Source organism: Macaca thibetana, chromosome 10, assembly GCF_024542745.1.
Source record: "Macaca thibetana thibetana isolate TM-01 chromosome 10, ASM2454274v1, whole genome shotgun sequence".
Lineage (NCBI taxonomy): Eukaryota > Metazoa > Chordata > Mammalia > Primates > Cercopithecidae > Macaca > Macaca thibetana.
In genome coordinates, this window is record NC_065587.1 from 63,481,953 (window position 1) to 63,508,551 (window position 26,599).

General features: G+C 51.1%; 2 protein-coding genes across 6 annotated transcripts in view; both read right to left on the reverse strand.

Annotated features, from left to right (window-relative positions):
• Positions 1 to 26,599, reverse strand: part of MYL9 (myosin light chain 9) — a 345,283-nt gene that overhangs the window by 116,881 nt on the left and 201,803 nt on the right. The gene's annotated exons all lie outside the window — the stretch shown is intronic.
• DLGAP4 (DLG associated protein 4) overlaps positions 1 to 26,599 on the reverse strand; it is a 234,343-nt gene that overhangs the window by 97,727 nt on the left and 110,017 nt on the right. For 3 of the 4 annotated variants that reach the window (XM_050807027.1, XM_050807025.1, XM_050807026.1), the window contains exon 2: positions 3,296 to 4,366. The exons of the other annotated variant lie outside the window; for it this stretch is intronic. In XM_050807027.1, the coding sequence (XP_050662984.1) occupies positions 3,296 to 4,294 (999 nt within the window). In that variant the 5' untranslated portion in view covers positions 4,295 to 4,366. The remainder of the gene's footprint in view (positions 1 to 3,295; positions 4,367 to 26,599) is intronic. 4 annotated transcript variants of the gene reach the window in all.

Below are 26,599 nucleotides of genomic sequence, written 5' to 3' on the forward strand. Positions count from 1 at the left end.
GGACCTGAATCTCCCTTGTTCCCTGCAGAGTTCGGGCTCACGTGCTGGGTTTCCCGCTTTTGAAACCAAGGGGCAGCAGAGCAGAGCCCTGGGCTGGGAGGAATACCCGGGTTCCAGAGTCTCTCCAGCCTCGGATTTCTCCATGGATCCCAGGCTGGGTTTGCCCTAGAAGCAATGCCCTAGGCCCTGTGGTCACGGTGGCCTCCACTGCAGCCATCTCTGCTTGGCCCCACAGTCACTTCACTCTGGCTGTCTCAGGGGATGCTTATGATCCCACTGCACAGATGAGAACACCAGGCCTGAGGGATGCAAGGCACTTGCAGAAAGAGGCCCTAGACCTGGATCCAGAACCTGAGCCTAGAATGGGGAATCAGAGGACCCTGGCACATCAGCATGGAGGGGGGATGGGGTCCCAGAGTCAATGGATATTCTCTGTCCCAAGGTGGGAAAACTGAGATACAGAGAGCAGAGTGCTTCCCCGGTTCAGGTAGCCACATGGTGAGCTGGAAAAAGGGCTGTTTTCCCATCTGAACTTCAGGGAATCCGTCCACGGAATGGGGCTGTGATAGGGCAGGTGAGGTCATGGCTGTGAGGGCAGCCCTGGTCCCCCAGTCCCCAGTGGTTATGGTGGCAGTAACCAACTGAGGGGACCTCCCCTGTCCTTCTGAGGCCAGGCTCTGCTGGCTGCGCCAGGGCAGTGCACACAGGCTACATTCCTGGCCATTTCATTTACACTGTTACGGAAACACAGTGGACGGTCACTGTGTAATGAAAAATGCATACATCTCAGCACTCACACACAGCCTGTGCACAGAGTGAACATGCCTCATCCTATACACATATCTCAATATGTACAGAACAAGCATACGCCCCATGCCCCACAGTGACTACCCCCAGTGTACCACACACCTCACCAAGGACACACACCAGCAGCCACTTCGTCACGGCAACCCCTCCACAAGTATGCAACATATACACAGAGCACACTCACCTTCCCACTACCCTCCCTCTGGACATTTGCACCAGTAACTACTGCACTGTGGACACACAACGTGTATCCACCTTGCATTGTTCCCGCCTCCACATGCACACAGCATACCCCTCACCAGGCTACACATGTCACCACAGTATGTCCAAGCCCACATACTGAGTGTACACGGCATGCCCACTCTCTATCACATACACATACGCACACTGCCCAAGGGCCATGCCCACACAGGTATGGCACCCTTCTCCATGCCCTCCATGCCAGAGGCCCACTTTCCACAAAGGAAAGGTAACGTCTAGGACTCCCACTCCTGCCCCACCCAGCCTTCCCATAAACCCTCAGCAGACTGCCCAGCCTAGGACCAGTGCATTCTGCCTACAAGCCACTTGCTAGTCCAGCCCCATTATCCCCAGTGTCCCTTGGGAACGTGGCCTTGTACATCACTGCTCAGAAACTGTTGCTAAGCCACCCACTCACCTCCTGTCACCCAAGCAGGCAGCACAGACTCCAGGGCCCACAGGGCCACCCTCTCATGGTGTTTCTGCGGCATTGTTACATGATCAGACCCAACCATACCATTTTGAGAGGAAGCCCGGTCACACATCACCCTCCCTAATGCTTCTAAACCAAGGAAGCAGTTTCAGAACCACAAGAGCCCTAAATATATCAAATACTGCCTGGATTTCAGTTTCCTCCTATTGAAAAAGAAAATGTCTCACTGTTTCTGGTATTTCATACAAGATGATAAGAAGTCAGGGCTTTGTTAGACCCCAAATATCATCTCGTTCAAAATGCATCTCATGGCTGGGCGTGGTGGCTCACGTCTGTAATCCCAGCACTTTGGGAGGCTGAGGCAGGTCCTCACCTGAGGTCAGGAATTCGAGACTAGCCTGGCCAACATGATGAAACCTCATCTCCACTAAAAATACAAAAATTGGCCAGGCGTGGTGGCTCGCACCTATAATCCCAGCTACTCGGGAGGCTGAGGAAGGAGAGCCAGGATTGCGCCATTGTACTCCAGACTGGGTGATAAGTTTGAAACTCCATCTCGGGAAAAAAAAAAAAAAAAAAAAAAAAAAAAAAAAAATGCCTGGGCGCAGTGGCTCACTCCTGTAATCCCTGCACTTTGGGAGTCTGAGGCAGACTGGAGGTTAGGAGTTCAAAACCAGCCTGGCCAACATGATGAAATCCCGTTTCTATTAAACATACAAAAAATTAACGAGGCATGGTGGTAGGTGCCTGTAATCCCAGCTACTTGGGAGGCTGAGGCAGGAGAATTGCTTGAACCCGGGAGGCAGAGATTGCAGTGAGCTGAGATGGCGCCACTGCATTCCAGCCTGGGCAACAAAAATGAAACTGTCTAAAAAACCACAAAAGACTCATTAGAGTTCCCAAGGGCTGGCCAGGCCTGCACTTGCATTCCCCTGAGATGAGGCGCTCACTACCTACAGAAGCGCCTCCTTCCACCTAAAATCTGCTTTCTGTAATTTCCACCCACAGCCTGGTTTTGCCCTGGGGAGCCATTCAGTTCACAGCCCCTTGTTCTACCCGCCTTGAGAGCCACTTGGAAATGTGCAGCCACAGTGATGTCTCAGCCTTCTGCCCCTTTCAAGCCATGTGGCCTTGATGCACAGCAAGTGCCTGAATCAGTGTGAGCATTTGAAAGAAGGCGGCTATTCCCCCAAGCTGGGTTAGGACCCCCTGGGTCCCTGCAGTTCTCGGTACTGATCCCCATGACACTCTGCTGACACTGACATGACCGTTCATGTCTTTCCCAGTATCCTAATCTTTGGGACTGTGTCTTCTTTATTTCTGACTCTGTTCATTTAACTGTCCATCTGTCCATCTACCCCTCCCTCACTTACATTTCCTGAGCACTTCCTGCATGCCAGACCCCGTCCTGGGCCTTGGGGACACATGGCTGCATCAGATGTGATCCCTGTCCTCAAACAGCTATCAGTCTGATAGGGATGGCAGGCAGAGGCTGGCAATTAGAAGGCCATGCAATTGGTTCTGTGAGGGGGTTGGGATGGCACAACTTCCAGATTTGTCTTCTAAAGGGCAGGAACATATTTTAGTCCCTGCTCAGGGCTGGGCTCAGAAAGGCCCTAATTAATCTCTTTTGAGAGCATGACCAGTGGAAGGACTCCCTGATTAGCAGGTACCACTGGGCCACCCATTTTATAGTTGAGCCACAGAGGCCCAGAATGAAGTGACTTGCCAAGTGAATCTGTGGTACAGCTAGGCCTCAAAACTGGTGTCGTTCCCAGAGCCCTCACCCCACCCCTGACCCTGGCAGAGACCCACCTGCAGGTAATGGTAGGCTAGACCCTGGTGGCAGGATTTGGACTTGAGCAGGCTCTTATCCAAGGTGGCCGAGGTCTTCTGGCAGACCTCGTGGGCGTGGCTGAGTGTCAGAGTGGACCAGGAGCCTCGTTTGACGTAGTTGGTGTCAGTGCCCACCCCAAGGCTGGGGCAGGTGGCTGGGGGTGCGGGCGGGGGTGGTGGGGCGGTCAGCTCGGTAGTGTTGTTCTTGGTGGCTTTGAGCATGTGCCCACTGATGGTGTTGTAGGCGTGCATGAAGTAGCGTGGCTGGCTGCGTTCTGCCTGGCGGCCTAGTGTCATCAGCCCGGAGGCTGGGCCACTGCTGCGGAAGGCGCCGGCCTCGCCGTCCAAGTTGTCATCGGAGCTCCACCAGCCTGAGATGTTGGAGCGGCTGCGCCGTTTGGGCTCCCCAGCCTTGGCCCGCTCCTTGCTTTTGGCCCTCCGGCCCTTGCCGTCCTCCATGCCACCCTTCTTGCTGCCATTGCCACCGACCTTGCCCGCTGTGCCCTCCAGTGAGGGTGCCTTGGTGAAGAAAAGCCGCTGGACTGAGTGGACCAGGTGGCGGATGCGGCCAGGGCTCTCACCACGGGCCTTGGCCTCACCACGGGGGAACTGGAGGGTGCTGAAGCCATCACGATGGATGGGCAGCTGCTTCTCAAACTGGTCCAGGAGGTTGGCGGGCAGCCGGTTGATCTTGGTGGCCTGAGCATGGCTGGGGAAGGGGCTCTCCTCTGGCACCTCGAAGTGGGAGTTGTAGTGGATGCGGGGAAAGGTGCTGCTGGGCGGGGGCAGCTGGTTGTTGAGGGGAAAGAGGCCATCCCCCGGCAGGGTGTTCTGCCCGGGGAAGCGGGCCTCGCGGGCGAAGGCCTCCGTGGGCGACAGCAGGTAGGGGTTGCGGTCGGTCCCTGCAAACAGGGGCTCATGGGGTGGGTCTAGGCTGTCGGAGAGGTGGCGGGGGCGGCTGTCACCGAGGCCTTTCATGATCCCGGGCCGAGGGCAGGGGCTGTCACCCTAGCAGGGCGCCCGGGTCGCCTCTCCCGGGCGGCAGCTATCCTGGGGAGAGAAGACAGAAAGCGGTCAGCTGGTCAGCTGGATTTGGGGGAGGGGTGCCAGGAAGGTCAGATCCAGATCGCCAGGCTGGGAGGATCTCTGAAGCCAGTCCTCCATGTTGTGGGCCTGAAGACAGGAGTACACACTGAGGCCCACGTACTCTATGTGTAAATAAAAGTTACAACTCAAGCTACCGACTATCAGACAAACACAACATCTTCCATTCTTCTAGCTTGAGGACTGTATCTTCAAAACAACCTGGAAAGCCAGGCTCCAACTCAGAGTTCTGGGTCTCCTCTGAATTCCATGATGGAATATGAGTGGTGGGCTGCCCATCCTCCACTCTTTCCGTTTCTGACTCTGTCCCTCACCCCGAGGGGCCACATGGATGCAAATACCCCAGCCCACATCTCCTAGCTCTGTCCACAGGCCCCCAAACAGTCATCCTGGAACCCCAGGATGGTCCCTGTGGCAGGGTCCACCTCCCATGGGAGGACCCTGTGCTGGTCCTGGAGGCAGGCTTGGGTCATTTTAGCAGGGAATCCCAGGGTGCCCAGTATCCAGGGTGGTCTATGGGGGAATACAGTCTGCTGGTGGGCATGTCCCCAGGACTCCTGAACTCTCCTTGCCTTATGGGGAAAAACAGGGGTTTTTAGAAGGCCAGAGAGGATTTTTTTTTTTTTTTTTTTTTTTTTAGAGACAGAGTCACTCTGTTACCCAGGCTGGAGTGTAGTGGTGCGATCTCGGCTCACTGCAACCTCCGTCTTCCCAGGTTCAAGTGATTCTCCTGCCTCAGCCTGCCCAGTAGCTGGGATTACAGGCGCACACCATCATGCACGGCTAATTTTTGTATTTTTAGTAGAGACAAGGTTTCACCATGTTGGCCAGGCTGGTCTCGAACTCCTGACCTCAAGTGATCTGCCTGCCTTGGCCTCGCAAAGTGCTAAGATTACAGGCGTGAGCCACCATGACTGGCTTTTTTTTTTTTTTTTTTTTTTTTTGCGACAAGGTCACAGCTCACTGCAGCCTTGGCCTCCTGGGATCAAGTGATCCTCCAGCCTTGGTCTCCCAAAGTGCTGGGGTTATACCTGAGGGCCACTGTGCCTGGCTAGAGAGGCCTTCCAAAAAGCAGGACCCAGGGCAAGGCCCATCTCATCCAGGTCTGAGGGCAGTACCGTCCAACTCTTTAACAGAGGAATTCCTATGTCAAATGTAAGCCCTCTGCAAAAACCTACTCTGCCCTTCACCCAGTGTCTACCAAGTGTGACTGCTGGGCAGGTGCTGAGGGCTTCAGACACCAAAGAGGCCAACAAGCCCATAGGCCCATCATTTCCAATTGAGATGAAGCAACGATAGCCTGGAATAGAGCTCTCAGAGTCAATAACGGGGGCACATCCTCAGGACAAGGCAAGGGCTCACAAGAGGGTGGCACTTAGGTGCAGTTGCTGTGCCTCAGTTTCCCCTGCTGTAAAATGGGACCATCCTGGAAATACTAGTCCAAAACTTAGGTAAGTCCCTTCCCTTGTCTGGGCCTGGGCCTCAGTCTTCCTGTCTACCATGGAGCAGAAAGGTTGGCAAGGTTTCTAAGCCCCCGGCCCCCACCGGCCCTGTACGTGGGAGTCCCAAGACTTGGTGTGGCCTGAGCCTGGTGTGCTGAGGATTGGCAAAGAGTCAGTGTGGCTGAAGCAGAGCAAGTGAGGACAAGGGTTGTAGAGGGAGGGCTCTCGGAGGGGCTGGGTCAGGTCATAGCACAAAAGCTCTGGCTGACATCAAGCATGGAGGGCAGAATAATGGTCCCCAAATATGCACACTACCCTGTCAAAAGGAACTTGGCAGGTGTGGTTATTTTGCAAATGTGATTAAGGATCTTGAGATGGTGAGACTATCATGAATTATCCTGATGGGCACAAGCTAATCACACGGTTCCTATAAGAAACAGGCATGGGCTGGCATGGTGGCTCACACCTGTAATCCCAGCACTTTCAGAGGCCAAGGTAGGTGGATCACTTGAGATTGGGAGTTTGAGACCACCCTGGCCAACACAGTGAAACCCTGTCTCTATTAAAAATACAAAAACTTAGCTGGGTGTGATGGCATGTGCTTGTAATGCCAGCTACTTGGGAGGCTGAGGCTGCTGGAGATTCACTTGAATCCAGCAGGCAGAGTTTGCAGTGAGCTGAGGTCGTGCCACTGCACTCCAGCCTGGGCGACAGAATGAGACTCTGTCTCAAAAAAAAAAAAAGAAAAGAAAAGAAACAGGCATGGGCCAGGCATGGTGGCTCACACCTTTACGTAAACGTAATCCCAGCACTTTTGGAGGCCAAGGTGGGGCAGATCACTTGAGGTCAGGAGTTTGAGACCAGCCCGGCCAACATAGTGAAACCCCGTCTCTACTAAAAATACAAAAATTACTGGGCGTGGTGGCGTGCGCCTGTAATCCCAGCTACTTGGGAGGCTGAGACAGGAAAATCACTTGAACCTGGAGGTGGAGGTTGCAGTGAGCCAAGATTGTGTCATTGCACTCCATCCTGGGCAACAGAGTGAGACTCTGTCTCAAAAATAAATACATAAATAAATAAACAGGAAGGTCAGAGTCAGAGGAGATGCGCTGACAGAAGCAGAGATCAGAGTGATGTGGAGACATGAGCCAAGGAATGCAGGCAGGCTTCAGAAGCCGGCAGAGGTGGCTGGGCACGGTGGCTTACACCTGTAATCCCAGCATTTTGGGAGGCCAAGGCAGGAGGATTGCTTGAGGCCAGGAGTTTGAGACCAGCCTGGGCAACAAAGTGAGACTGTGTCTCAAAAAAAGTGATGGATTCTCCCCTAGAGCTTCCAGAGAGAATGCAGCTCTGCAATCCGTTTTAGACTGTGACCACTAGAACATCCTATGATTCAAAGTGCGCCAGTCTGGGAATCAGACAGCACAAAGTCACACGGAACCAGGCCTGGAACCCAGGTCTTCTTGACTCTTAATGCAGGCCCCACCCAGCCCACTGGCCCTGCTGAACTGGAGGATGTGCAAAGAAAGGGAACAATGTGGGGGCTGGATCCACCAGCTGAGGGGCAGAGGGTGAGGAGGATGGGACAGTACCAGGCGTGACCTCAGCAAAGAGTGGATGTCCATCTGGCCTGGCATGGCCCAGTCTCCATCAGCTTCTCCAGCCTTGTCCCCATCTTTTGCTGTCTACCTGCTAGCCAAGCTCACACCCTTCAGGACTTCTTCATAGCTCTCACTGCTCTGGGAAACTCTCATGTGTTTACTTGTTTTCTAGTTTCTTGTCCATCTTCCCCTAGATCTGTGCTGTCCAATATGGTAGCCACTGGGCCACAGAGCACTTGACATGCAGCTAGTGCAACTGGGAAACTGAATTTTTAGTATTTTAAAAAGTTTAGGCCACGCACGGTGGCTCACGCCTGTAATCCTAGCACTTTGGGAGGTCAAGAGATCGAGACCATCCTGGCCAACATGGTGAAACCCCTTCTCTACTAAAAATACAAAAAAATTAGCTGGGCATGGTGGTGGGCGCCTGTAGTCCCAGCTACTCGGGAGGCTGAGGCAGGAGAATGGCAGAGGTTGCAGTGTGCCGAGATCGCACCACTGCAAATCCAGCCTGGCGACAGAGCAAGACTCTGTCTCAAAAAAAAAAACATTTAATTTAAATAGCACATGTGGCAAGTGACTGCCAGGTTGACAGTCCAGTCCTAGAGGTTCAACCCTCCCCTTGGAAGGTGCCTCCCTCCCTCATCCCTGCTAAAGCTGGGTTCAGCACATTTTCTTATTCTAATACCTTTTCCATCTTTTTGAGTTATAAGTTTAGTTCATTTGTTTTCTGATCTCCTTATACTCTAATAAATGTGTCGCAGAAAAGTTATATATTTTCCTGAGTACCTATTAGCTGCATATCATGGATTTTATTTTTCCAATTTTTTCCCTTATTTTTTTAAATTTACTTTATTATATTTTTTGAGATGGAGTCTCCTCTGTCACCCAGGCTGGGTGCAGTGGCGCGATCTTGGCTCACTGCAAGCTCTGCCTCCTAGGTTCACGCCATTCTCCTGCCTCAGCCTCCCGAGTAGCTGGGACTACAGGCGCCCGCCACCATGCCCAGCTAATTTTTTGTATTTTTAGTAGAGACGGGGTTTCACCGTCTTAGCCAGGATGGTCTCGATCTCCTGACCTCGTGATCCACCCGCCTTGGCCTCCCAAAGTGCTGAGATTACAGGCGTGAGCCACCGCGCCTGGCCTTATTTTTATTTTTTGACACAGTGTCTCGCTCTTGTCGCCCAGGCTGGAGTGCAATGGGGCGGTCTCAGCTCACTGCAACCTCTGCCTCCTGGGTTCCAGTGATTCTCGTGCCTCAGCCTTCCTAGTAGCTGGGATTACAGGTATGCAACACCACGCCCCGCTAATTTTTGTATTTGTAGTAGCGACAGGTTTTCACCATGTTGACCAGGCTGGTCTCGAACTCCTGACTTCCTGTGATCCACCCACCTTGGCCTCCCAAAATGCTGGGATAACAGGTGTAAGCCACCGTGCCCATTCTTTTGTCCTTTTTTCTTTTTTTTGAGACAGAGTCTCGCTGTATTGCCTAGGCTGGAGTGTAGTGGCGCGATCTTGGCTCACTGCAAGCTCCGCCTCCTGGGTTCACGCCATTCTCCTGCCTCAGCCTCCCAAGTAGCTGGGACTACAGGCACCCGCCACCATGCCTGGCTAATTTTTTTTACTTTTAGTAGAGACAGGGTTTCACCATGTTAGCCAGGATGGTCTCGATCTCCTGACCTCGTGATCTGCCTGCCTCGGCTTCTCAAAGTGCTGGGATTACAGGCGTGAGCCACTGCTCCCGGCCCTTTTGTCCTTTTTTAAAAAAAATTGAGGAGAAATTAATGAAACATAAAATTAGTCATTTTAAAGTGTACAATTTAGTGACATTTAGTAAATTCACAATGCTGTGTAATCACTACCTCCATCTAGTTCTGAAATATTTCCTTTCTTTTCTCCTTTCCTTTCTCCTTTCCTTTCTCCCTTCCTTTCTCCTTTCCTTTCTCCTTTCCTTTCTCCTTTCCTTTCCTTTCCTTTCTCCTTTCCTTTCCTTTCCTTTCCTTTCCTTTCCTTTCCTTTCCTTTCCTTTCCTTTCCTTTCCTCTCTCTCTTCTTTCTTTTGATGGAGTCTCACTCTGTCACCCAGGTTGGAGTGCAACGGCGTGGTCTCAGTTCACTGCAACCTCTGCCTCCTGGGTTCAACCAATTCTCCTGCCTCAGCCTCCCGAGTAGCTGGGACTACAGGTTCATGCCACCACATCCAGCTAATTTTTGTATTTTTTAGTAGAGATGGGGTTTCAGTATGTTGGCCAGGCTGGTCTCTAACTCCTGACTTCGTGATCCACCCGCCTCGGCCTCCCAAAGTGTTGGGATTACAGGCATGAGCCACTGCACCCAGTCTCTTTCTTTCGAGACAGGGTCTTGTTCTGTTGCCCAGGCTGGAGTGCAGTGGTGTGATCATGGCTCACCACAGCTTTGACCTCCTGGGCTCAAGTGTCCTCCCACCTCAGCTTCTTGAGTAGCTGAGACAACAGGTACATGCCCAGCTAATTAGAAAAAACTTTTTTTTTTTTTTGGTACAGACAGGAGTCTCACTATGTTGCCCAGGCTGGTCTGGGCTCAAGCAATGCTCCTGCCTCAGCCTCCCACAGTGTTGGGATTACTGGTGTGAGCCACCATGCCCAGTCCTGAAACATTTTCATAACCCCAAAAGCAAACCCCATCCTCAATAAGCAGTCATTCCCTATTTTCCGCTCTTCCCAGCTTCTGACAACCACAGGCCATAGATACCATCTGTATCTATAAATTTTCCTATTTCCCATAGGTTTTACTTTTATTGTAGTAAAATACATGTAACATAAAATTTGCCATTTGAACCATCTTTAAGTGTGCAATTCAGTGGCATTATGGACACTCACAATGTTGTGTAACCATCACCACGATCTATTTCCAAAACCTTTCCATCACCCCAAACAGAAACTCTGTACCCATTAAGCAAAAACTTCTTTTCTCCTCCTTCTCCTAGCCCCTGGTAATTTCTTCTATTTTCTTTTCTTTATTTTTTTTGAGACAGTCTCAGAGTCTCACTCTGTCACCCAGGCTGGAGTGCGGTGGTGCTCTTGGCTCACTGCAACCTCTGCCTCCTGGGTTTAAGCGATTCTCATGCCTCAGCCTCCCAAGTAGCTGGGATTAGAGGCGCATGCCACCATACCCAGATAATTTTTGTATGTTTAGTAGAGAATGCGTTTCACCATGTTGGCCAGGCTGGTCTCAGACTCTTGACTTCAAATGAAATGCCTGCCTTGGCCTCCCAAAGTGCTGGGATTACAGGCATGAGCCCCATGCCTGGCGGCCCCTGGTAATATATAACCTACTTCCTGTCTCTCTGAATTTGCCTATGCTAAATATTCCCAATATGTGGAATCATATAACATTTGTCATTTTGTGTCTGACCTATTTCATGTAGCATAATGTTTGTTTTCTAAGTTCACCCATGTTGTAGCGTGTGTCAGAACTTCATTCCATTTTATGGCTGGACACTTCGGTTATTTCTACCTTTTGGCTATTGTGAATAATATTGCTACAAACAATGGCATCCAAGTATCTGTTTCAGTCTCTGTTTTCAATTTTTTTCAATTCTTTTGGGTTAATATCCAAGTGGAATTGCTGGATCACATAGTAATTCTATGTTTAACTTTTTTTTTTTTTTTTTTTTTTTTGAGATGGAGTCTTGCTCTTGTCACTCAGGCTGGAGTGCAAAGGCACGATCTTGGCTCACTGCAACCTCCGCCTCCTGGGTTCAAGCCATTCTTCTGCCTCAGCAACCCGAGTAGCTGGGATTATAGGTGCCCATCACGGCACCTGGCTATTTTTTGTATTTTTAGTAGAGATGTGTTTTCGCCATTTGGCCAGGCTGTTCTTGAACGCCTGACCTCGTCATCCGCCCGCCTCGGCCTCCCAAAGTGCTGGGATTACAGGCGTGAGCCACTGTGCCTGGCCTCTATGTTTAACTTTTTGCGGAACCACCAAACTGTTTTCCATAGCAGCTGCACCATGTGACGTTCCCACCAGCGACGTACAGGGGTTCCAATTTTCCCAGATCTTGCCAGAACTTATTTCCTTTTTAAAAAAATTATAGTCATCCTAGTAGGTGTGAACTGGTATCTCATTGTGGCTTTGATTTGCATTTTCCCGATGACTAACCGTGTTGAGCATCTTTTCATGTGCTTATTGGCTGTTTGTATATCTTCTTTGGAGAAATGTCTATTTAAGTCCTTTGCCCATTTTATAATTGGGTTGTTTGTCATTTTTGTTGTTGAGCTCTAGGAATTCTTTATATATACTCTAGATATTGAACCCTTAACAGATATATGGTTTGTAAATATTTTCTCCCATTCTGTCCCTGTGGGGTTTCAGTAGTGTTTTTCTCCTCTTCCAGGACTGGCCACTTACTCACTCTTTCCTTCCTCATTAGCACTGATGGCCTCCCTTCCTCCAGCATCCCCTGGCCTGTGAGCGTCATAAAGAAAAGGAGTGTAAGGCCAGGCGTGGTGGCTCACACCTGTAATCCCAGCACTTTGGGAGGCTGAGGCGGGTGGATTACTTGAGGTCAGGAGTTCGAGACCACCCTGGCCAATATGGCGAAACCCCATCTCTATTAAAAATACAACAGTTAGCCAGACGTGGTGGCTTGCACCTGTAATCCCAACCACTTGGGAGGCAGAGGCAGGAGAATCGCTTGAATCTGGGAGGTGGAGGCTGCAGTGAGCTGAGATTGTGTCACTGCACTCCAGCCTGAGTGACAGAGCAAGACTCTCTCAAAACAAAAAACAAAAAACAAAAAAACCCAAACCAAAACAAACAAAAAAACAGGAGTCCATGTGCCCGTAACTTTCCTGAGAGCAGGGGCTAGTTCTCATCTGGGGGCAGAGGAATGAGAATGGCTCTGGAGATGGATGTGCAGTGGATGCTGTGATGGCCACCCAGGACCCCCCTGCACTGAGGCACTCACGACCCCAGCTGCCAAAAGCATTGGCTGCTGACAATTTACAGCCAAGTTCCCACTAGGAGCTGCTCTCAGCCATAGGGAGGTGCCTCACCCAAGATGCCAGACTTGGATCTCTAACTGCCTCCTTGACATCTTGCCCTGGAAGTCTGACAGGTCCAAGATACAGCACTCATTCTCCTACCCACCCTGACCTGCTCTACCCACAGTCTGTCCTTACACTCCTTCCCAGGGGCACCCTGCATCCAATAACTGGTCAATGTTTGGGTACCAAGGTGTGGCTCCCTTGCCCCAATTCAGAACAACCCTAAAGGGCCATCCCAGTTCCAGAGCTCCCCATGGGATTCGCTGAGGCCTCTGTTGTGCTGTGTCAAGGTTCGACTCTTCCCTCTGCCCAATCCTATCCCCTTCACCTGTCACAGGTGTTCCGAAGTGATTTCCCAGGAAACTTCGACATGCAAACCTGAGTCTGTTTCCTGGGAAGCTAACCTGAGCTAGGACAGAACTGGATTCTACTCCTTCCCCTCCTCACTGCAGGACACTTGGTGATTCAGTCATTCCTCCTGAGCCTCAGGTTCCTCTTCTATAACATGGGGATAATGATCCTTTTTCGTTTTTTTTTTTTTTTTTTGAGACAGAGTCTCACTCTGTAGCTCAGGCTAGAGTATAGCAGCATGATCTCGGCTCACTGCAACTTCTGCCTCCCGGGTTCAAGCAATTCTCCCTGCCTCAGCCTCCCGAGTAGCTGGGATTACAGGTGAGCGCCACCGTGTCCAGCTAATTTTTTGTATTTTTAGTAGAGACAGAGTTTCTCCATGTTGGCCAGGCTGGTCTCGAACTCCTGACCTCAGATGATCCGCCCGCCTCGGCCTCCCAAAGTGCTGGGATTATAGGCATGAGCCACTGCGCCTGGCCATGATCCTTACTTTTAAAAATTATAATAAGGTTGAACTGTGATGTCATATAGAAAGCCTCTGGCATTTCGATGCCCAATCAGTATCAGTCACACTCCGTTCCCCTCCTCACCTCACTGTACTATGCTTCTTGGGGACAGGTCAAAGCTTCCAGGTGAGGAATGCTGCACAGCATGGTGGAAACTGCGTGTAGTTGGACCTGTGTTCAAATACTATCTTTTTTTTTTTTTTTTTTTTTTTTTTTTGAGACAGAGTCTTGCTCTGTCACCCAGGCTGGAGTTCAGTAGTGTGATCTTGGCTCACTGCAACCTCTGTCCCCCAAGTTCAAGCAATTCTCCTGCCTCAGCCTCCCGAATAGCTGGGATTACAGGTGCCTGCCACCACGTCTGGCTAATTTTTGTATTTTTGGTAAAGATGGGGTTTCACCATTGGCCAGGCTGGTCTTGAACTCCTGACCTCAAGTGATCCACCTGCCTCAGCCTCCCAAAGTGCTGGGATTACAGGCACTGCGCCTGACCCCTTGGATTTAAATTCAAACCCTGCTATTTATTTGCTGTGACCTTGAACTGGTCCCTTCCTCCTTCTATGCCTCGGTTTCCTCCTCTAGGCAATGGGGGGTTTGAATGAGGACAGTCTGAGCGTCTGGTCACCCTGACTCCTCTGAGCTCCCTTGGTCAGGGTTCCTGGCCCACTGGGTGCCAGGCCCTCAGCCACCCAACACCCAGGGTGGCAGGATCCTCACCTTGGGGAGGTCTTAAAATAGGCAGGCCTTGACCTTTCGGGGGAAGCAGCTGGCTGCCTCAAGCTGCCTTTTTCAATGAGTTATACTTAGGCTCATCCGGGTGCCCATAATTACTGCTCATTAATATAAGCCTCATTGCCTTCATGGAAACGCAGAGGGCCCAGCAAAGCTGCTGCCTCCCTGGGAACCTCCCTGCTCCATGGTGCCTCTGTGTCTGCAGCCACCACCCCCACATGCCAGAGTGGGACCTCCCTGCCCTACCTCACCTCATCGTGGTGCCAGAGTGGGCCTGTGAGCATGGGAGAGCTAATTAGGGATAAGGCCAGGAACAGAACCCAGCATGGCTCTTTCTGACACAAAACTCCCCTGACTGCATCATTCCCTTAAGCCAGAACCTTCTGTGAATCCTTCTTCCCACCTCAGTCCAAACTGCTTGGTGTGGCGATCAAGTCCCTCACTGATCTAACCCTAAACCCTTTTTCAGACATTACCAATCCCATTTCCTTTCTTCACAGCCCTTCCCTTTAACCAGCCCAGATCCCTTACAATTCCCCACTCATATCTTGCATATTTGCTACTACCAGAAAGCCTGCTTCTGTCTAAGGTGGCATGAACAGAGGTAGAGAGTCTAAGTGAAGGGAGGGGTAGTCCTGCTGAACGCTGAGTTGGATGATGAAGGCTTAGAAATGAAGTGAGGTGGAATGGCCGAACATTCTGGGGGTGCACATAGCAGTCCACGGAGGACACATTCTCTGCCTTAGACCTCTGAAGGGACGATGTGTGGAAGGGGAAGGATGGATTCTCTGGGGGCCTCCAGGGCCTTGCTGCTTCCTGGGGTGGGGTGAAGGTAGACAGTGGCTGGCTGTCTTGTACCATGGCTGAGTCTCTGGGCACCCTTCCCGTGCCCAACCCACATCTCTCATACCTGCTCCGGTTCTTGCTGACTTCTCTCCTCTGACATCTAAATGCTAGAGGACCCGGGTGCTCCTGGCCTTGCTCTAACACACCCTCTCCCCTGCTGATCTCATCCTGACACGTGGCTTTAAACACCACCTATCTGACAACTCCTGAATTTACATCTTCCGCCCAATCTCTGTCTCAGACGCCAGACTCGGATCTCTAACTGCCTCCTTGACATCTTGCCCTGGATGTCTGACAGGTCCAAGATAGAACACTGGATCTCTCACCCGCCCTGACCTGCTCCACCCACAGTCTGCCCCGATTCTACTCATGACAACATCACCCTCCTGCTTGTTCAGGTCAGAAACCAGAAAGTACCCTTGACTCCTCTTTCGCTTCCCCTGCATCCCATTCAGCAGCACATACTTTAAAAACAAGTCTCCCTTCCACATCTCCCCGGAGTTCCTCCACTCCACCTCCACAGCGCTGCCCCGGGCCAAGTCCCCGCTGTCTCTCACTCAGATGACTGCTGTTCAGATCCTTTCAAAGACTCCCATGGCCCTTGGACTAAAACCTATTTTTTTTTTTTTTTTTTTTGAGGCAGAGTTTTGCTCTGTCCCCCAGGCCAGAGTGCAGTTGTGTGATCTTGGCTCACTGCAACCTCTGCTTGCCAGGTTCAGGCGATTCTCCTGCCTCAGCCTCCCAAATAACTGGGATTAAAGGCATATGTCACTCAAGAGATCCTCTGGTCTCAGCCTCCTGGGTAGCTGGGACTACAGCTGTGCACCACCAGGCACAGCTACTACTTTTTTTTTTTTTTTTTCCTTGAGACAGAGTTTTCGCTCTTGTTGCCCAAGCTGGAGTGCAATGGAACAATCTTAGCTCACTGCAACCTCCACCTCCCGGGTTCAAGCGATTCTCCTGCCTCAGCCTCCGGAGTAGCTGGGATTACAGGCATGCAGCACCACGCCTGGCTAATTTTGTATTTTTAGTAGAGACCAGGTTTCTCCATGTTGGTCTGGCTGGTCTTGAACTCCCGACCTCAGGTGATCAGCCTGCCTCGGCCTCCCAAAGTGCTAGGATTACCGGTATGAGCCACTGCACCCAGCCTAATTTTTGTATTTTTTTGTAGGGACAAGGTTTCCCCATGTTACTCAGGCCAGTCTTGAACTCCTGGGCTCAGGTGATCCTCCCGCCTTGGCCTCTAAAAGTGCTGGGATTACAGGTGTGGGCCACTGTGCCTGGCCTAAAAACCAGTCTTCTTCTGGCTTTCCCAACCTCATTTCCTGCCCCTCTTCCCTTGGGTCTTCATTCTGTCCTTCGGACATGGATGGTTTGCTCCTGCTTTTGCCCTGCCTGATCCAGCTGCCTGGAGTGCTCTTCCCTCCTGTGTCCACATAATGCCCCCTCACTTCATTCAGGGCTTGGCTCACAGGCTACCTCCACTGAGAGGTGATCCCTGACCACACCGTCCAAAGCGCTCCTCGCCTGCCAGCCCCTCTCTGCTGTCTCGGATGTATGCCTGAAGCAGCCTGGGATAGCAAGGACAGACTGTGTCTCTGCCACTACTGTGTCGCCAGCATCCAGCACGGGGCCTGGATATAGTAGGTGTTCATGAAGATTGTGTTGAATGAAAGAGTGGTTGGAAGGCCTTGGGGACGCCAAGAAACGATGTAGAAAGTGAGGCAGCTACGTTTTCCACTCAAGCCAGTCAGGCTAGTGGGGAGAGCTGTGTGTGATCCTTTATTAGTGCTTATTGTATACCAGGTGCTTCACATATGTGAGCTCATTTAATCCTCACTACAACTCCTCCTGCTGGGAATGCTGCATCCACCATGGCAGCCAGCCTCCAAGATACACCCCAGTGGTCCCCACCTGCTGGAGTCCCATCCTTGTGTACACCCCTCTCCCCCAACATGAGCAGGTTTGACTGGTGTCACCAATAGGATATTGTGGAGATGACTGAGTGTGACCTCTGAGGCTAGGTCAGGAAAGACACTGCAGCTTCTGCTTTGCTCCCTTGGAGAAGTTAGCCACCATGTTGTAAGGACACTCAAATAGTCCTAAGGAGAGGGCCATGTGGAAGGAACTAAGGCCTCCTGCCAACAGCCAGCACTAACTTGCCAGCCCTGTGGGTGAGCCACCTTGGAAGGGGATCCTGCAGCCCTAGTTAAATGGCAGCAGCCCCAGCTGACAACTTGACTGCATCTCATGAAAGACCCTGAGCCATTACCCGATTCCTGACCCCCAGAAGCTCTGTGAGATGATACATATTTATTGTTGGAAACCATGGCCAAGTTTTGGGGTGATTTACTATGCAGAAATAGTTCCCTGAGGACCAAGTGCAGTGGCTCACACCTATAATCCCAGCACTTTGGGCTGAGCAAGAAGATCACTTGAGGCCAGGAGTTCAAAACCAGCCTGGGCAACATAACGAGACCCCATCTCTACCAAAAATAAAGCATGAGAAAATTAGCTGGGTATGGTGGCACACAGCTGTAGTCCCAGCTATTCAGGAGGCTGAGGTGAGAGGATTGCTTGAGTCTGGGAGGTGGAGACTACAGTGAGCCATGATTTTGCCACTGCACTCCAGCCTAGGTGGCAAGAGTGAGACTCTATCTCAAAAAAAGAAAAAAGAAAGAAAGGAAGAAATAGGTCGCAAATCCACCCATGTTAGAGGAGCAACAGCAGCTCAATGGCTAAAGTCACCTCTCTAGGCCCCATATCCAGGAGGGGGTGGCGCTGGGTATGAATCTGAGCCTGATCTTTAAGCCCACATCCCATGGCCCTGCCCATTAAGCTGAGTTGAGATTCCAGGATTCTTTCCATCTAAGACAGCTCCATAATCCTGATGCATTCAAGGTCTGAATTGTTTCCAGCCTAAGTCCGTGTCCATAGCAACTGTCTGAAAAGCATGACATTCAATCAACTAGTTGTTTGGTCAACAAGATAGCAGGCCATGGCTGCTGGGGATGTGTGACCGACACTGCTCCCACCTCAGGTCCTTCCTCCACTTGAAGACAACCATTAGAAGTGCATTCCCGGGCCCATCCTGACAGTGAACTCTGAACACAGGGCCCAGGATGTGGATGCCACAGCTCCTCAGGGGCTCGGCGCTTGGTAGGGACAGAGCTGCTTACTTGGCCTCTCTGTGACCCCACCCCCATGGAAACCTGCCTAGCCTCAGCAGAGACTCTGGGGGTCACAGGGGCTCCATACACAGCACTTATCTTTCTGTGGTAGATACCAAAAAGATAAGAAAACACAGACCTAAGAACTGAAGGCTTCTAGACCCTCAGAGCAAAGGGACTACAGAGGTGGAACGAGGGTTGTCCTTCAAAAACCCCAAACGGGCCGGGCGTGGCGGCTCACACCTGTAATCCCAGCACTTTGGGAGGTCAAGGTGGGTGAATCACTTGAGGTCAGGAATTCGAGATTAGCCTGGTCAACGTGGTGAAACCCTGTCTCTTCTAAAAATAAAAAATTAGTCAGGTGAGTGCCTTAATCCCAGCTACTTGGGAGGCCGAGGCAGGAGAATTGCTGGAACGCGGGAGGCGGAGGGAGGTTACAGTGAGCCAAGATCTCACCATTGCACTCCAGCCTGGGCGACAAGAGCGAGACTCTGTCACACACGCCCGCGCGCACACACACACACACAACCAAATGAGGCCAGGCGCGTTGGCTCACGCCTGTAATCCCAGCATTTTGGGAGGCCGAGGTGGCGGATCACCTGAGGTCAGCTCAGGTCAGTGACCTGAGGTCAGTTTGAAGCTAGCCTGGCCAACATGGTGAAACCTCTCTCCACTAAAAATACAAAAATTAGCCAGGCATGGTGGCAAGCACCTGTAATCCCAGCTACTCAGGAGGCTGAGGCAGGAGAATCGCTTGAACCTGGGAGGTGGAGGTTGCAGTGAGCTGAGATTGTGCCACTGTACTCCAGCCTGGGCGACAAGAGCAAAACCTCATCTCAAACAACAACAACAAAAACCAAAAAAACCCCACCAAACTTCAAATGGGATCGCTTCACTCAGTTCCCCTAAAATGCTTCAAGGTCTACCCTCAACCTCAGGCAGAACTCCAGCCTCAGGCTGGGCATGGCAGCTCATGCTTGTAATCACAGCACTGTGGGAGACCGAGATGGGAGGATCACTTGAGCCCAGCAGTTTGAGATCTGTCTGGGCAGTATAGTGAGGCCTTGTCTCTCCAAAACATTAAAAAAAAATTAGCCGGCCGGACGCGGTGGCTCAAGCCTGTAATCCCAGCACTTTGGGAGGCCGAGATGGATGGATCACGAGGTCAGGAGATCCAGACCATCCTGGCTAACACGGTGAAACCCCATCTCTACCAAAAAAAAAAAAAAAAAACACAAAAAAAACCAAAAAAACTAGCCGGGCGAGGTGGCGGGCGCCTGTAGTCCCAGCTACTTGGGAGGCTGAGGCAGGAGAATGGCATAAACCCGGGAGGCGGAGCTTGCAGTGAGCTGAGATCTGGCCACTGCACTCCAGCCTGGGCGACAGAGCGAGACTCCGTCTTAAAAAAAAAAAAAATTAGCCAGGTGTAGAGGTGTATACCTGTAGTCCTAGTGACTTAGGAGGCTGTGATGGGAAGATTGCTTGAGCCTGGGAGGTTGAGGCTGCAGTGAGCTGTGATTGTGCCACTGTGCTCCAGCCTGGGCAACAGAGTGAGACCCTATCTCAAAAACAAACAAAACAAAACAAAAAAAACAAACAACCCAAAACTCCAGCCTGCTCAGCCCTCCCCAGCCATGCCAGTCTCCTTCTTAGTTACCTCCCCAGCACTCCCAGCTCTTGCCTGCCATGGGGCCTTTGCCCATGCTGTTCCATACACCTGTTCCATCCACCCGTTCCATCCACCCGTCAACACTTCACATATTCGGCTGCTTCTATTGATTTAGATCCCTGATTAAACGTCACCTCCTCAGAGGCCTCCCCAGACTCCTGTGTCTAGAAGGCACCTCCCTCCCACTGCGCTCTCTTGACACCCTTCCTGATTGCTTTCCAGACCTGTATCGGGGTCTCTCGTTATCCTGCTTGGCTCCTCACATTCTTGATTAGTGCCTCCTGCGCTCTGTGGGCTCCGAGAGGGGAGGGACTGCACCTGTTTCATTTTCCACTCTATCCCTGGTGCTAAGCATGGAGTTGGCACCTAGTAGGTGCATAATAAACACTTGTTCAATGAATGAGGCAGTCAGACGGACAGAGCCTCAAAGGGAGGGGAGCTAGAGAGCTGCAGCTGCCCGATGGGAGAGAAGGGAGTTGATGGCTAGGTCTCTCCACATCTCTTTTTTTGCTTCTTCTCCATGTCTGAATCCCACACAGGCTGGGCTGATATTTCTGTTCCTGAGAACATTCCTAAAAACACTCTGTCCTTAGCCAAGTCTTTCCCTGCTTAATATCCTTGAAGCTCAGAGAAGACACGCCCTGCTCCAAGAAATCTTCCCTGACCTTGAAAGTGGTGGGTAAGGCCTCCTCTGGGCTCCCCCTGATGGGAGCTCCCGTATGAGGAGTCACGGATTAACCCAAGTATCCCCCTGAGCCAGAAGCAATGACGCTGTGCAGAGCTGGCCCGCTGTACATGGTGGTGCACGGAGAGGGTGACAGACATCCTGGTTTGCCCAGGTTCAACCAACTGTCCCAGAGTCCCCGATGGTTAGTGCTGTTTCATTCTCAAAAACGTCATGGTTTAGGCCAGGCACGGTGGCTCACGCCTGTAACCCCAGCACTTTGGGAGGCTAAGGCAGGCGGGTCACTTGAGGTCAGGAGTTCAAGACCAGCCTGGCCAACATGGTGAAACCCCATCTGTACTAAAAATACAAAAATGATCCAGGTACAGTGGCACACGCCTGTAATCCCAGCTAGTCGGGAGGCTGAGGCAGGAGAATTGCTTGAACCCAGGAGGTGGAGGTTGCAGTGAGCCAAGATCATGCCATTGCACTCCAGCCTGGGTGACAATGCGAGACTCCATCTCCAAAAATAATAATAAATAAATAAATAAAAATAAATAAAAGTCATGGCTTAACGAATTATATGCTCATCAGCAGAGGAAGACAGGTCTGTGGCTGATGTGAAGCACATGAGTCTGATCTGAGCTTCTTCCCTGGACTCCCAAGCCAAGATCCCTTCAACCCTTGGGGAATCAGGTTCCCCCACCCTCACCTAGTAAAAGTCTGAGTTGAGGGGATGAGAGGGTGATCTTGATGATGATCATGAATGGCCCCTCCCCTCCAACTCCAGGCCTCACCTGGAGACCACCACTTGAGATTCCGGGCTTCACTGCCACTCCATGTGTTGGCCACAGGGAGGTTGAGTACAACCCCGCCCCTGCAGATAGTGTATGTGTGCATGCAGCATGGAGGCTGGGAATGTGGCTCTGGAGCCAGCCTCCTCGAGTTTGAATGCTGGTGCTGATATTTACTTGCTGTGTGACCTTGAGCCACTTACCTAACCTCCCTGAGCCCCAGTGTCCTCAAAGGGTTGTTGGGAGAGATCAATGAGTTAACACAGACAGATGGCTCTCAGCACAGTGGCTGGCATACAGCAAATACCCAAGTATTGCTGTTACTATCCCTAAAAATGAGACCCACCTACACAAGGAGGTCAGGGTGCTAGAGGAAGGGTGGGCTCTAGAGCCAGACAGGACTGGGCACAGTCTCTGTTTAGCCATCTAGAAGTTCAGAGAGGGACTGAGATTTGGCCCAGTCACACAGCATACTGGTGGCAGCTGCAATTTGTACCCAGACCTCTGGACTCCTAGGCCAGTGCTCTCTGGAGGTTTCTGGAGTTTGTTTTGTTTGTTTTTGTTTTTGTTTTTTGAGACAGAGTCTCACTGTGTCACCCAGGCTGGAGTGCAGTGGCACAACCTTGGCTCACTACAACCTCTGCCTCCAGGTTCAAGTGATCTTCGTGCCTCGGCCTCCTGGGTAGCTGGGATTACAGGCATGTGCCATCACGCCTGGTTAATTTTTGTATTTTTAGTAGAGATGGGGTTTCACCATGTTGGCCAGACTGGTCTCGAACTCGTGACCTCAGGTGATCCACCTGCCTTGGCCTCTCAAAGTGCTGGGATTATAGGCATGAGCCACTGTGCCTGGCCCTCTCTGGAGGTTTTGAACGAACAAAGGTTGGGTATGTTCTGTGCTGTGAGCTCTTTCTGCATGGCCCTCATCCCTCCTTGTATTCCCAGAGCACAACTGTCTAGACCTGCTCTAGACATATGATTAAACTTAGATAGAATTAAATGTAAAATTTCAGCTGCATTTGTCACATTTCAAGTGCTCAGTGGCCACAAATGGCTAGTGGCCACCCTGTGGACAGTGCAGATGTAAACCACTGCCATCAGCACAGACGGTTCTCCATAGGCAGCACTGGCCTAGAACTTGATTACTGCATGTCAGTGTTTCCCATGAGGCTTACATGGAACTGGATGGGGACAGGAACAGGGCCTCTGCCCTCTGGAGCCCCCATGGAATATTCTCTAAAGCCTATGAGTTGTGGGATGTCACTCAGCACCAAACCTGTCGTGTCTGGTCCAACTCTCTCATGCTCCACTTTGCTAACTAGGCTCAGGCAGGGGCTGACACTTGCCCAAGGTCACACAGCAGGTGGAGGCTGCCAAGGGCTCAGTTCTCCTGACTCTGAGCTTTCTGTACACTCAAGCTGGAGAATCAGCAGCCTGGCCACGCTTGGCAGAAGTGCTAGTCAACAGAAACAACTTTTTGCTGATGAATAAATACCAAAAAACACCCTGGGATGGACATTCCTGGGGCCTTGCAGAAGAGCTGGTGGGGGACAGCTGGCCACAGCTGCAGGGTGAGCACCCATCAGCCCTAGAGACGGCTCTCCAGGTCACCAATGGGACAACTATAGGGCTGGGAAGGGGACCAGCACAGGCATTCATCTTTCCCCCTTCCCATTCCAGCAGGATCCAGATAAACCATGATCACCCCCTTGGCTGCCGTTTTCAAGCAGTGTTTGTTGTTGCACTTGTGAGGGCTGGGACCCCGGTCCTGGCTACCTTACCTTGTGACCTCAGGCAAGTCACCTTTTTCATCTCAGTTTTCTTCATTTGAAACTGGAGCTGACTATCCCAACAGTGTGGGGCTCTCGTGAAGGGCAAATGGGACCAGCTGGATGGGAAAGTGCTTGTAAACCAGGCATCCCTAAAGGCGGAAGGGAACAGGTTTAGACCCTACCTGACTTGGATACAAATCTCACTCCACCTCTTCCCCTGTTGTATTGCCATACAATGGAATATAATTCTGCCATAAGAAGGAATGAAGTTCTGATCCACGCCTCAGCAGGAATGAACCTCAAAAACATGCTCACTGACAGAAGCCAGATGCAAAGGCCACATAAGATAGGACTCAATTTATATGAAATGTCCAGAATAGGCCAGTCACGGTGGCTCATGCTTGTAATCCCAGCACTTTGGGAGGCCGAGGAGGGTGGATCACAAGGTCAGGAGCTCAAGACCACCCTGGCTAACACGGTGAAACCCTGTCTCTACTAAAAATGCAAAAAATTAGCCGGGCGTGGTGGTGGGCGCCTGTAGTCCCAGCTACTTGGGAGGCTGAGGCAGGAGAATCACTTGAACTCAGGAGGTGGAGGTTGCAGTGAGCTGAGATCATGCCACTGCACTCCAACCTGGGCAACGCAGTGAGACTGTCTCAAAAAAAAAAAAAAAAAAAAAAAAAAGTCCAGAACAGGCAAATTGATAGGAACAAAAAGTGGATTAGTAATTGCCAAGGGCTGGGAGGACAGAGGAATGGGGAGTGACTACTTAATGGGTACAAGGTCTCTGTTAGGGGTGATGAAAGAGTTCTGGAATAAGGCCGGGTGCAGTGGCTCATGCCTGTAATCCCAAAAATTTGGGAGCCCGAGGTGGGTGGATCATCTGAGGTGGGGAGTTTGAGACCATCCTGGCCAACATGGCGAAACCCTGTCTCTTGTGAATGAAGACCTTTTCAGAGCTTACTGATCAGGTGCTTCCTACATACACGTAAGCACTTTGTTTGGATGATGTTTTTGAATCCTCAAATCAGCCCTATGAAGGAGGTTTCATTGCTGGTCCCATTTTATAGAGAGAGAACAGAGGCACAGAGAGATGATTTGTACAAGATCACACAGGTGTCAGAGCTGGGATTTGAACCCAGTCAATTTGGCTCCAAAGCCCATGCCACCAATGAGCTTCCTGTGCTGTTTCTCAGCTCTCAGGAGACAATGTTCAGTTGGTCACCATCTCACAGAACCCTGAGCTTGGTCCATGCTCAGGGAACATAGCCTCTAACTGTGGGCTCACCAAAACCTTCCTCCAACAGACAGGCTGGGAGATGACTCTCAGGGGAGGGCTGTGCAAAGGCTGTCCATGCTGCCCTGCCCTGCAGCCTCAGAGCTCTGACTGCGGGGCAGGCGGATTCTGGAGGCCACCTGCCTCGCCCCATTTCTTTCTGGTCCCCACTGGGGAACCATCCTGGAAGGTCATGCTGGCAAACAGCAGAACAAAATGGTCAGAATGCAGCAATTGCCAGCACATTTAATTCAATTCTTCCAACATTTATGGAGCCTGCTCTGTGACTCAGATGGTCCCAGCCCTTAAAGAGCTTGTGGACAAGTGGAGGAAGGCAGAAATACACACAGCACTTGGATAACACATAAAGATAAATCCCAGAGTGTCGAAGCCAGGATGTGCAGTCCTGTGAAGAGAGAGATTAATACTCAGGGGGGCACCAGGAAGGGTCCCCGGAGGAGGTGGTATTTCTGCCAGATCTCTGAGGACAAGTAAGATTTCAACAGACGAAGGTGCAGGGAAGAGCATTTCATAAAAAGGGATAAGTAGAGACAAAATCATGGTCAAAGGTGAGGGATTCAGGGAGAGCTGGGGACAGCAAACTGTCCATGTGGTGGGCGTGGGCTTTAAGGGGGACAGGGAAGCAAATGCCTGGGCTCAGATCATGGAGGGCTTGATGCCCCCTGCCCCTCTAGGAACTCTGGATTTAAACTGTAGGCCATCAGCCATCAAAATAGAGGAGACCCCAAAGGCCATGGGTGCCAGCAATTCCACTTCTAGGAATTACCAACGGCCTTGCCTTCTGCATATGGGAAATGATGGGTGTGTGGGGCGTTTCCTGACATACTATTTGTATTAGCAAAGGCCTGAAAACATCCCAAAAGGCTGTCCATGAGGAGACCTGATACAAGATCACCTAGCACACTATGGAATGCTATGCAGCTGTCAAAAAGAATAAGGCGGCACTGAGTGTACTGACATGGAAAGCTCTCCAAAGGTACTGTGAAAATAGCGAGGGGCAGAACAGGGTTAGGGCATCTGTCTTGATTTGGGTTCTCTGAGAAGCAGATCCTTAGATAAGAATTTGAATCTAATGCCAGGAGCGGTGACTCACATCTGTAATCCTAGTACTTTGGGAGGCCGAGGTGGGTAGATCACCTGAGGTCATGAGTTTGAGACCAGCCTGGCCAACATAGTGAAACCCCATTTCTACTAAAAATACAAAAATTAGCTGGGCATGGTGGCGCATGCCTGTAGTCCCAGCTGCTTGGAGGGTGAGGCAGGAGAATTGCTTGAACCCAGGAGGCGGAGGTTGCAGTGAGCCGAGATCATCCCACTGCACTCCAGCCTGGGCAACAGAACAAGACTCCATCTCAAAAAACAAAACAAAACAAAAAAAGAATTTGAATCTATTTGGGAGGTGAACCCAGGAAGTACAGTGTAGGGGTGGGGACACAAGGAGAGCCAATGAAGGCTACACAACCTCGCTGTGACACCCAGGCTCAACCCTGCTGGGAACTCTGCTGATATGGTTTGGATATCTGTCCCCTCCAAATCTCATGTGGAATGGGGTCACCTGTGTTGGAGGTGGGGTCTGGTGGCAGTGTTTGGATCATGGGGGCGGATCCCTCAAGAATGGCTTAGCACTATTACCGTGGTGATGAGTGAATTCTCACTCTGGTAGTTCACCAGAGATACAGTTGTTTAAAAGGGTACGCACCTCCCCTGTCCCCCACACTCCCTCTCTTGCCACGGATTCACCTTCAGCCGTGATTGGAAGCTTCCTGAGGCCCTCAACAGAAGCAGATGCTGGAGCTATGCTTGTATAGCTTGCAGAACTGTGAGCCAATTAAAGCTCTTTTCTTTATACATTACTCAGCCTCGGATATTTCTTATAGTGATGCAAAATTGGACTATCACATCTACACTTCAGGTAGAACACATATCTCAGAGTTATCCCATGCAAGGGCGAGGGAGTTGGTATTCTCCACTTCCTTCTGCGATGGCTGAGGGCTGCCCCTAGGGAAATGAACACCCCAGCACTTCCACCCTCCCAATGCAGGCTGAAAGAGAGCCCTCAGCTGGAGAAATGCAGATTTTTCCAGAAGGAAGTGGTTGGCATATACCTAACTGAGCTTGAGGTGGTAGAGGCAGGGCACAGACAGCATCTGCTACAGCATGTGGCTACCAATCCTCTAAGAGGGGGCAAAAGAATATTATTCGTATTTGCCTATCAGTGGAACGGTACCCAAGAAACTAGGAACAGGAACAGGGTGGATGGAAGAAAGAGTAGGAGGAGGACTTTTTATTACATTTCTTTCTTTCTTTTC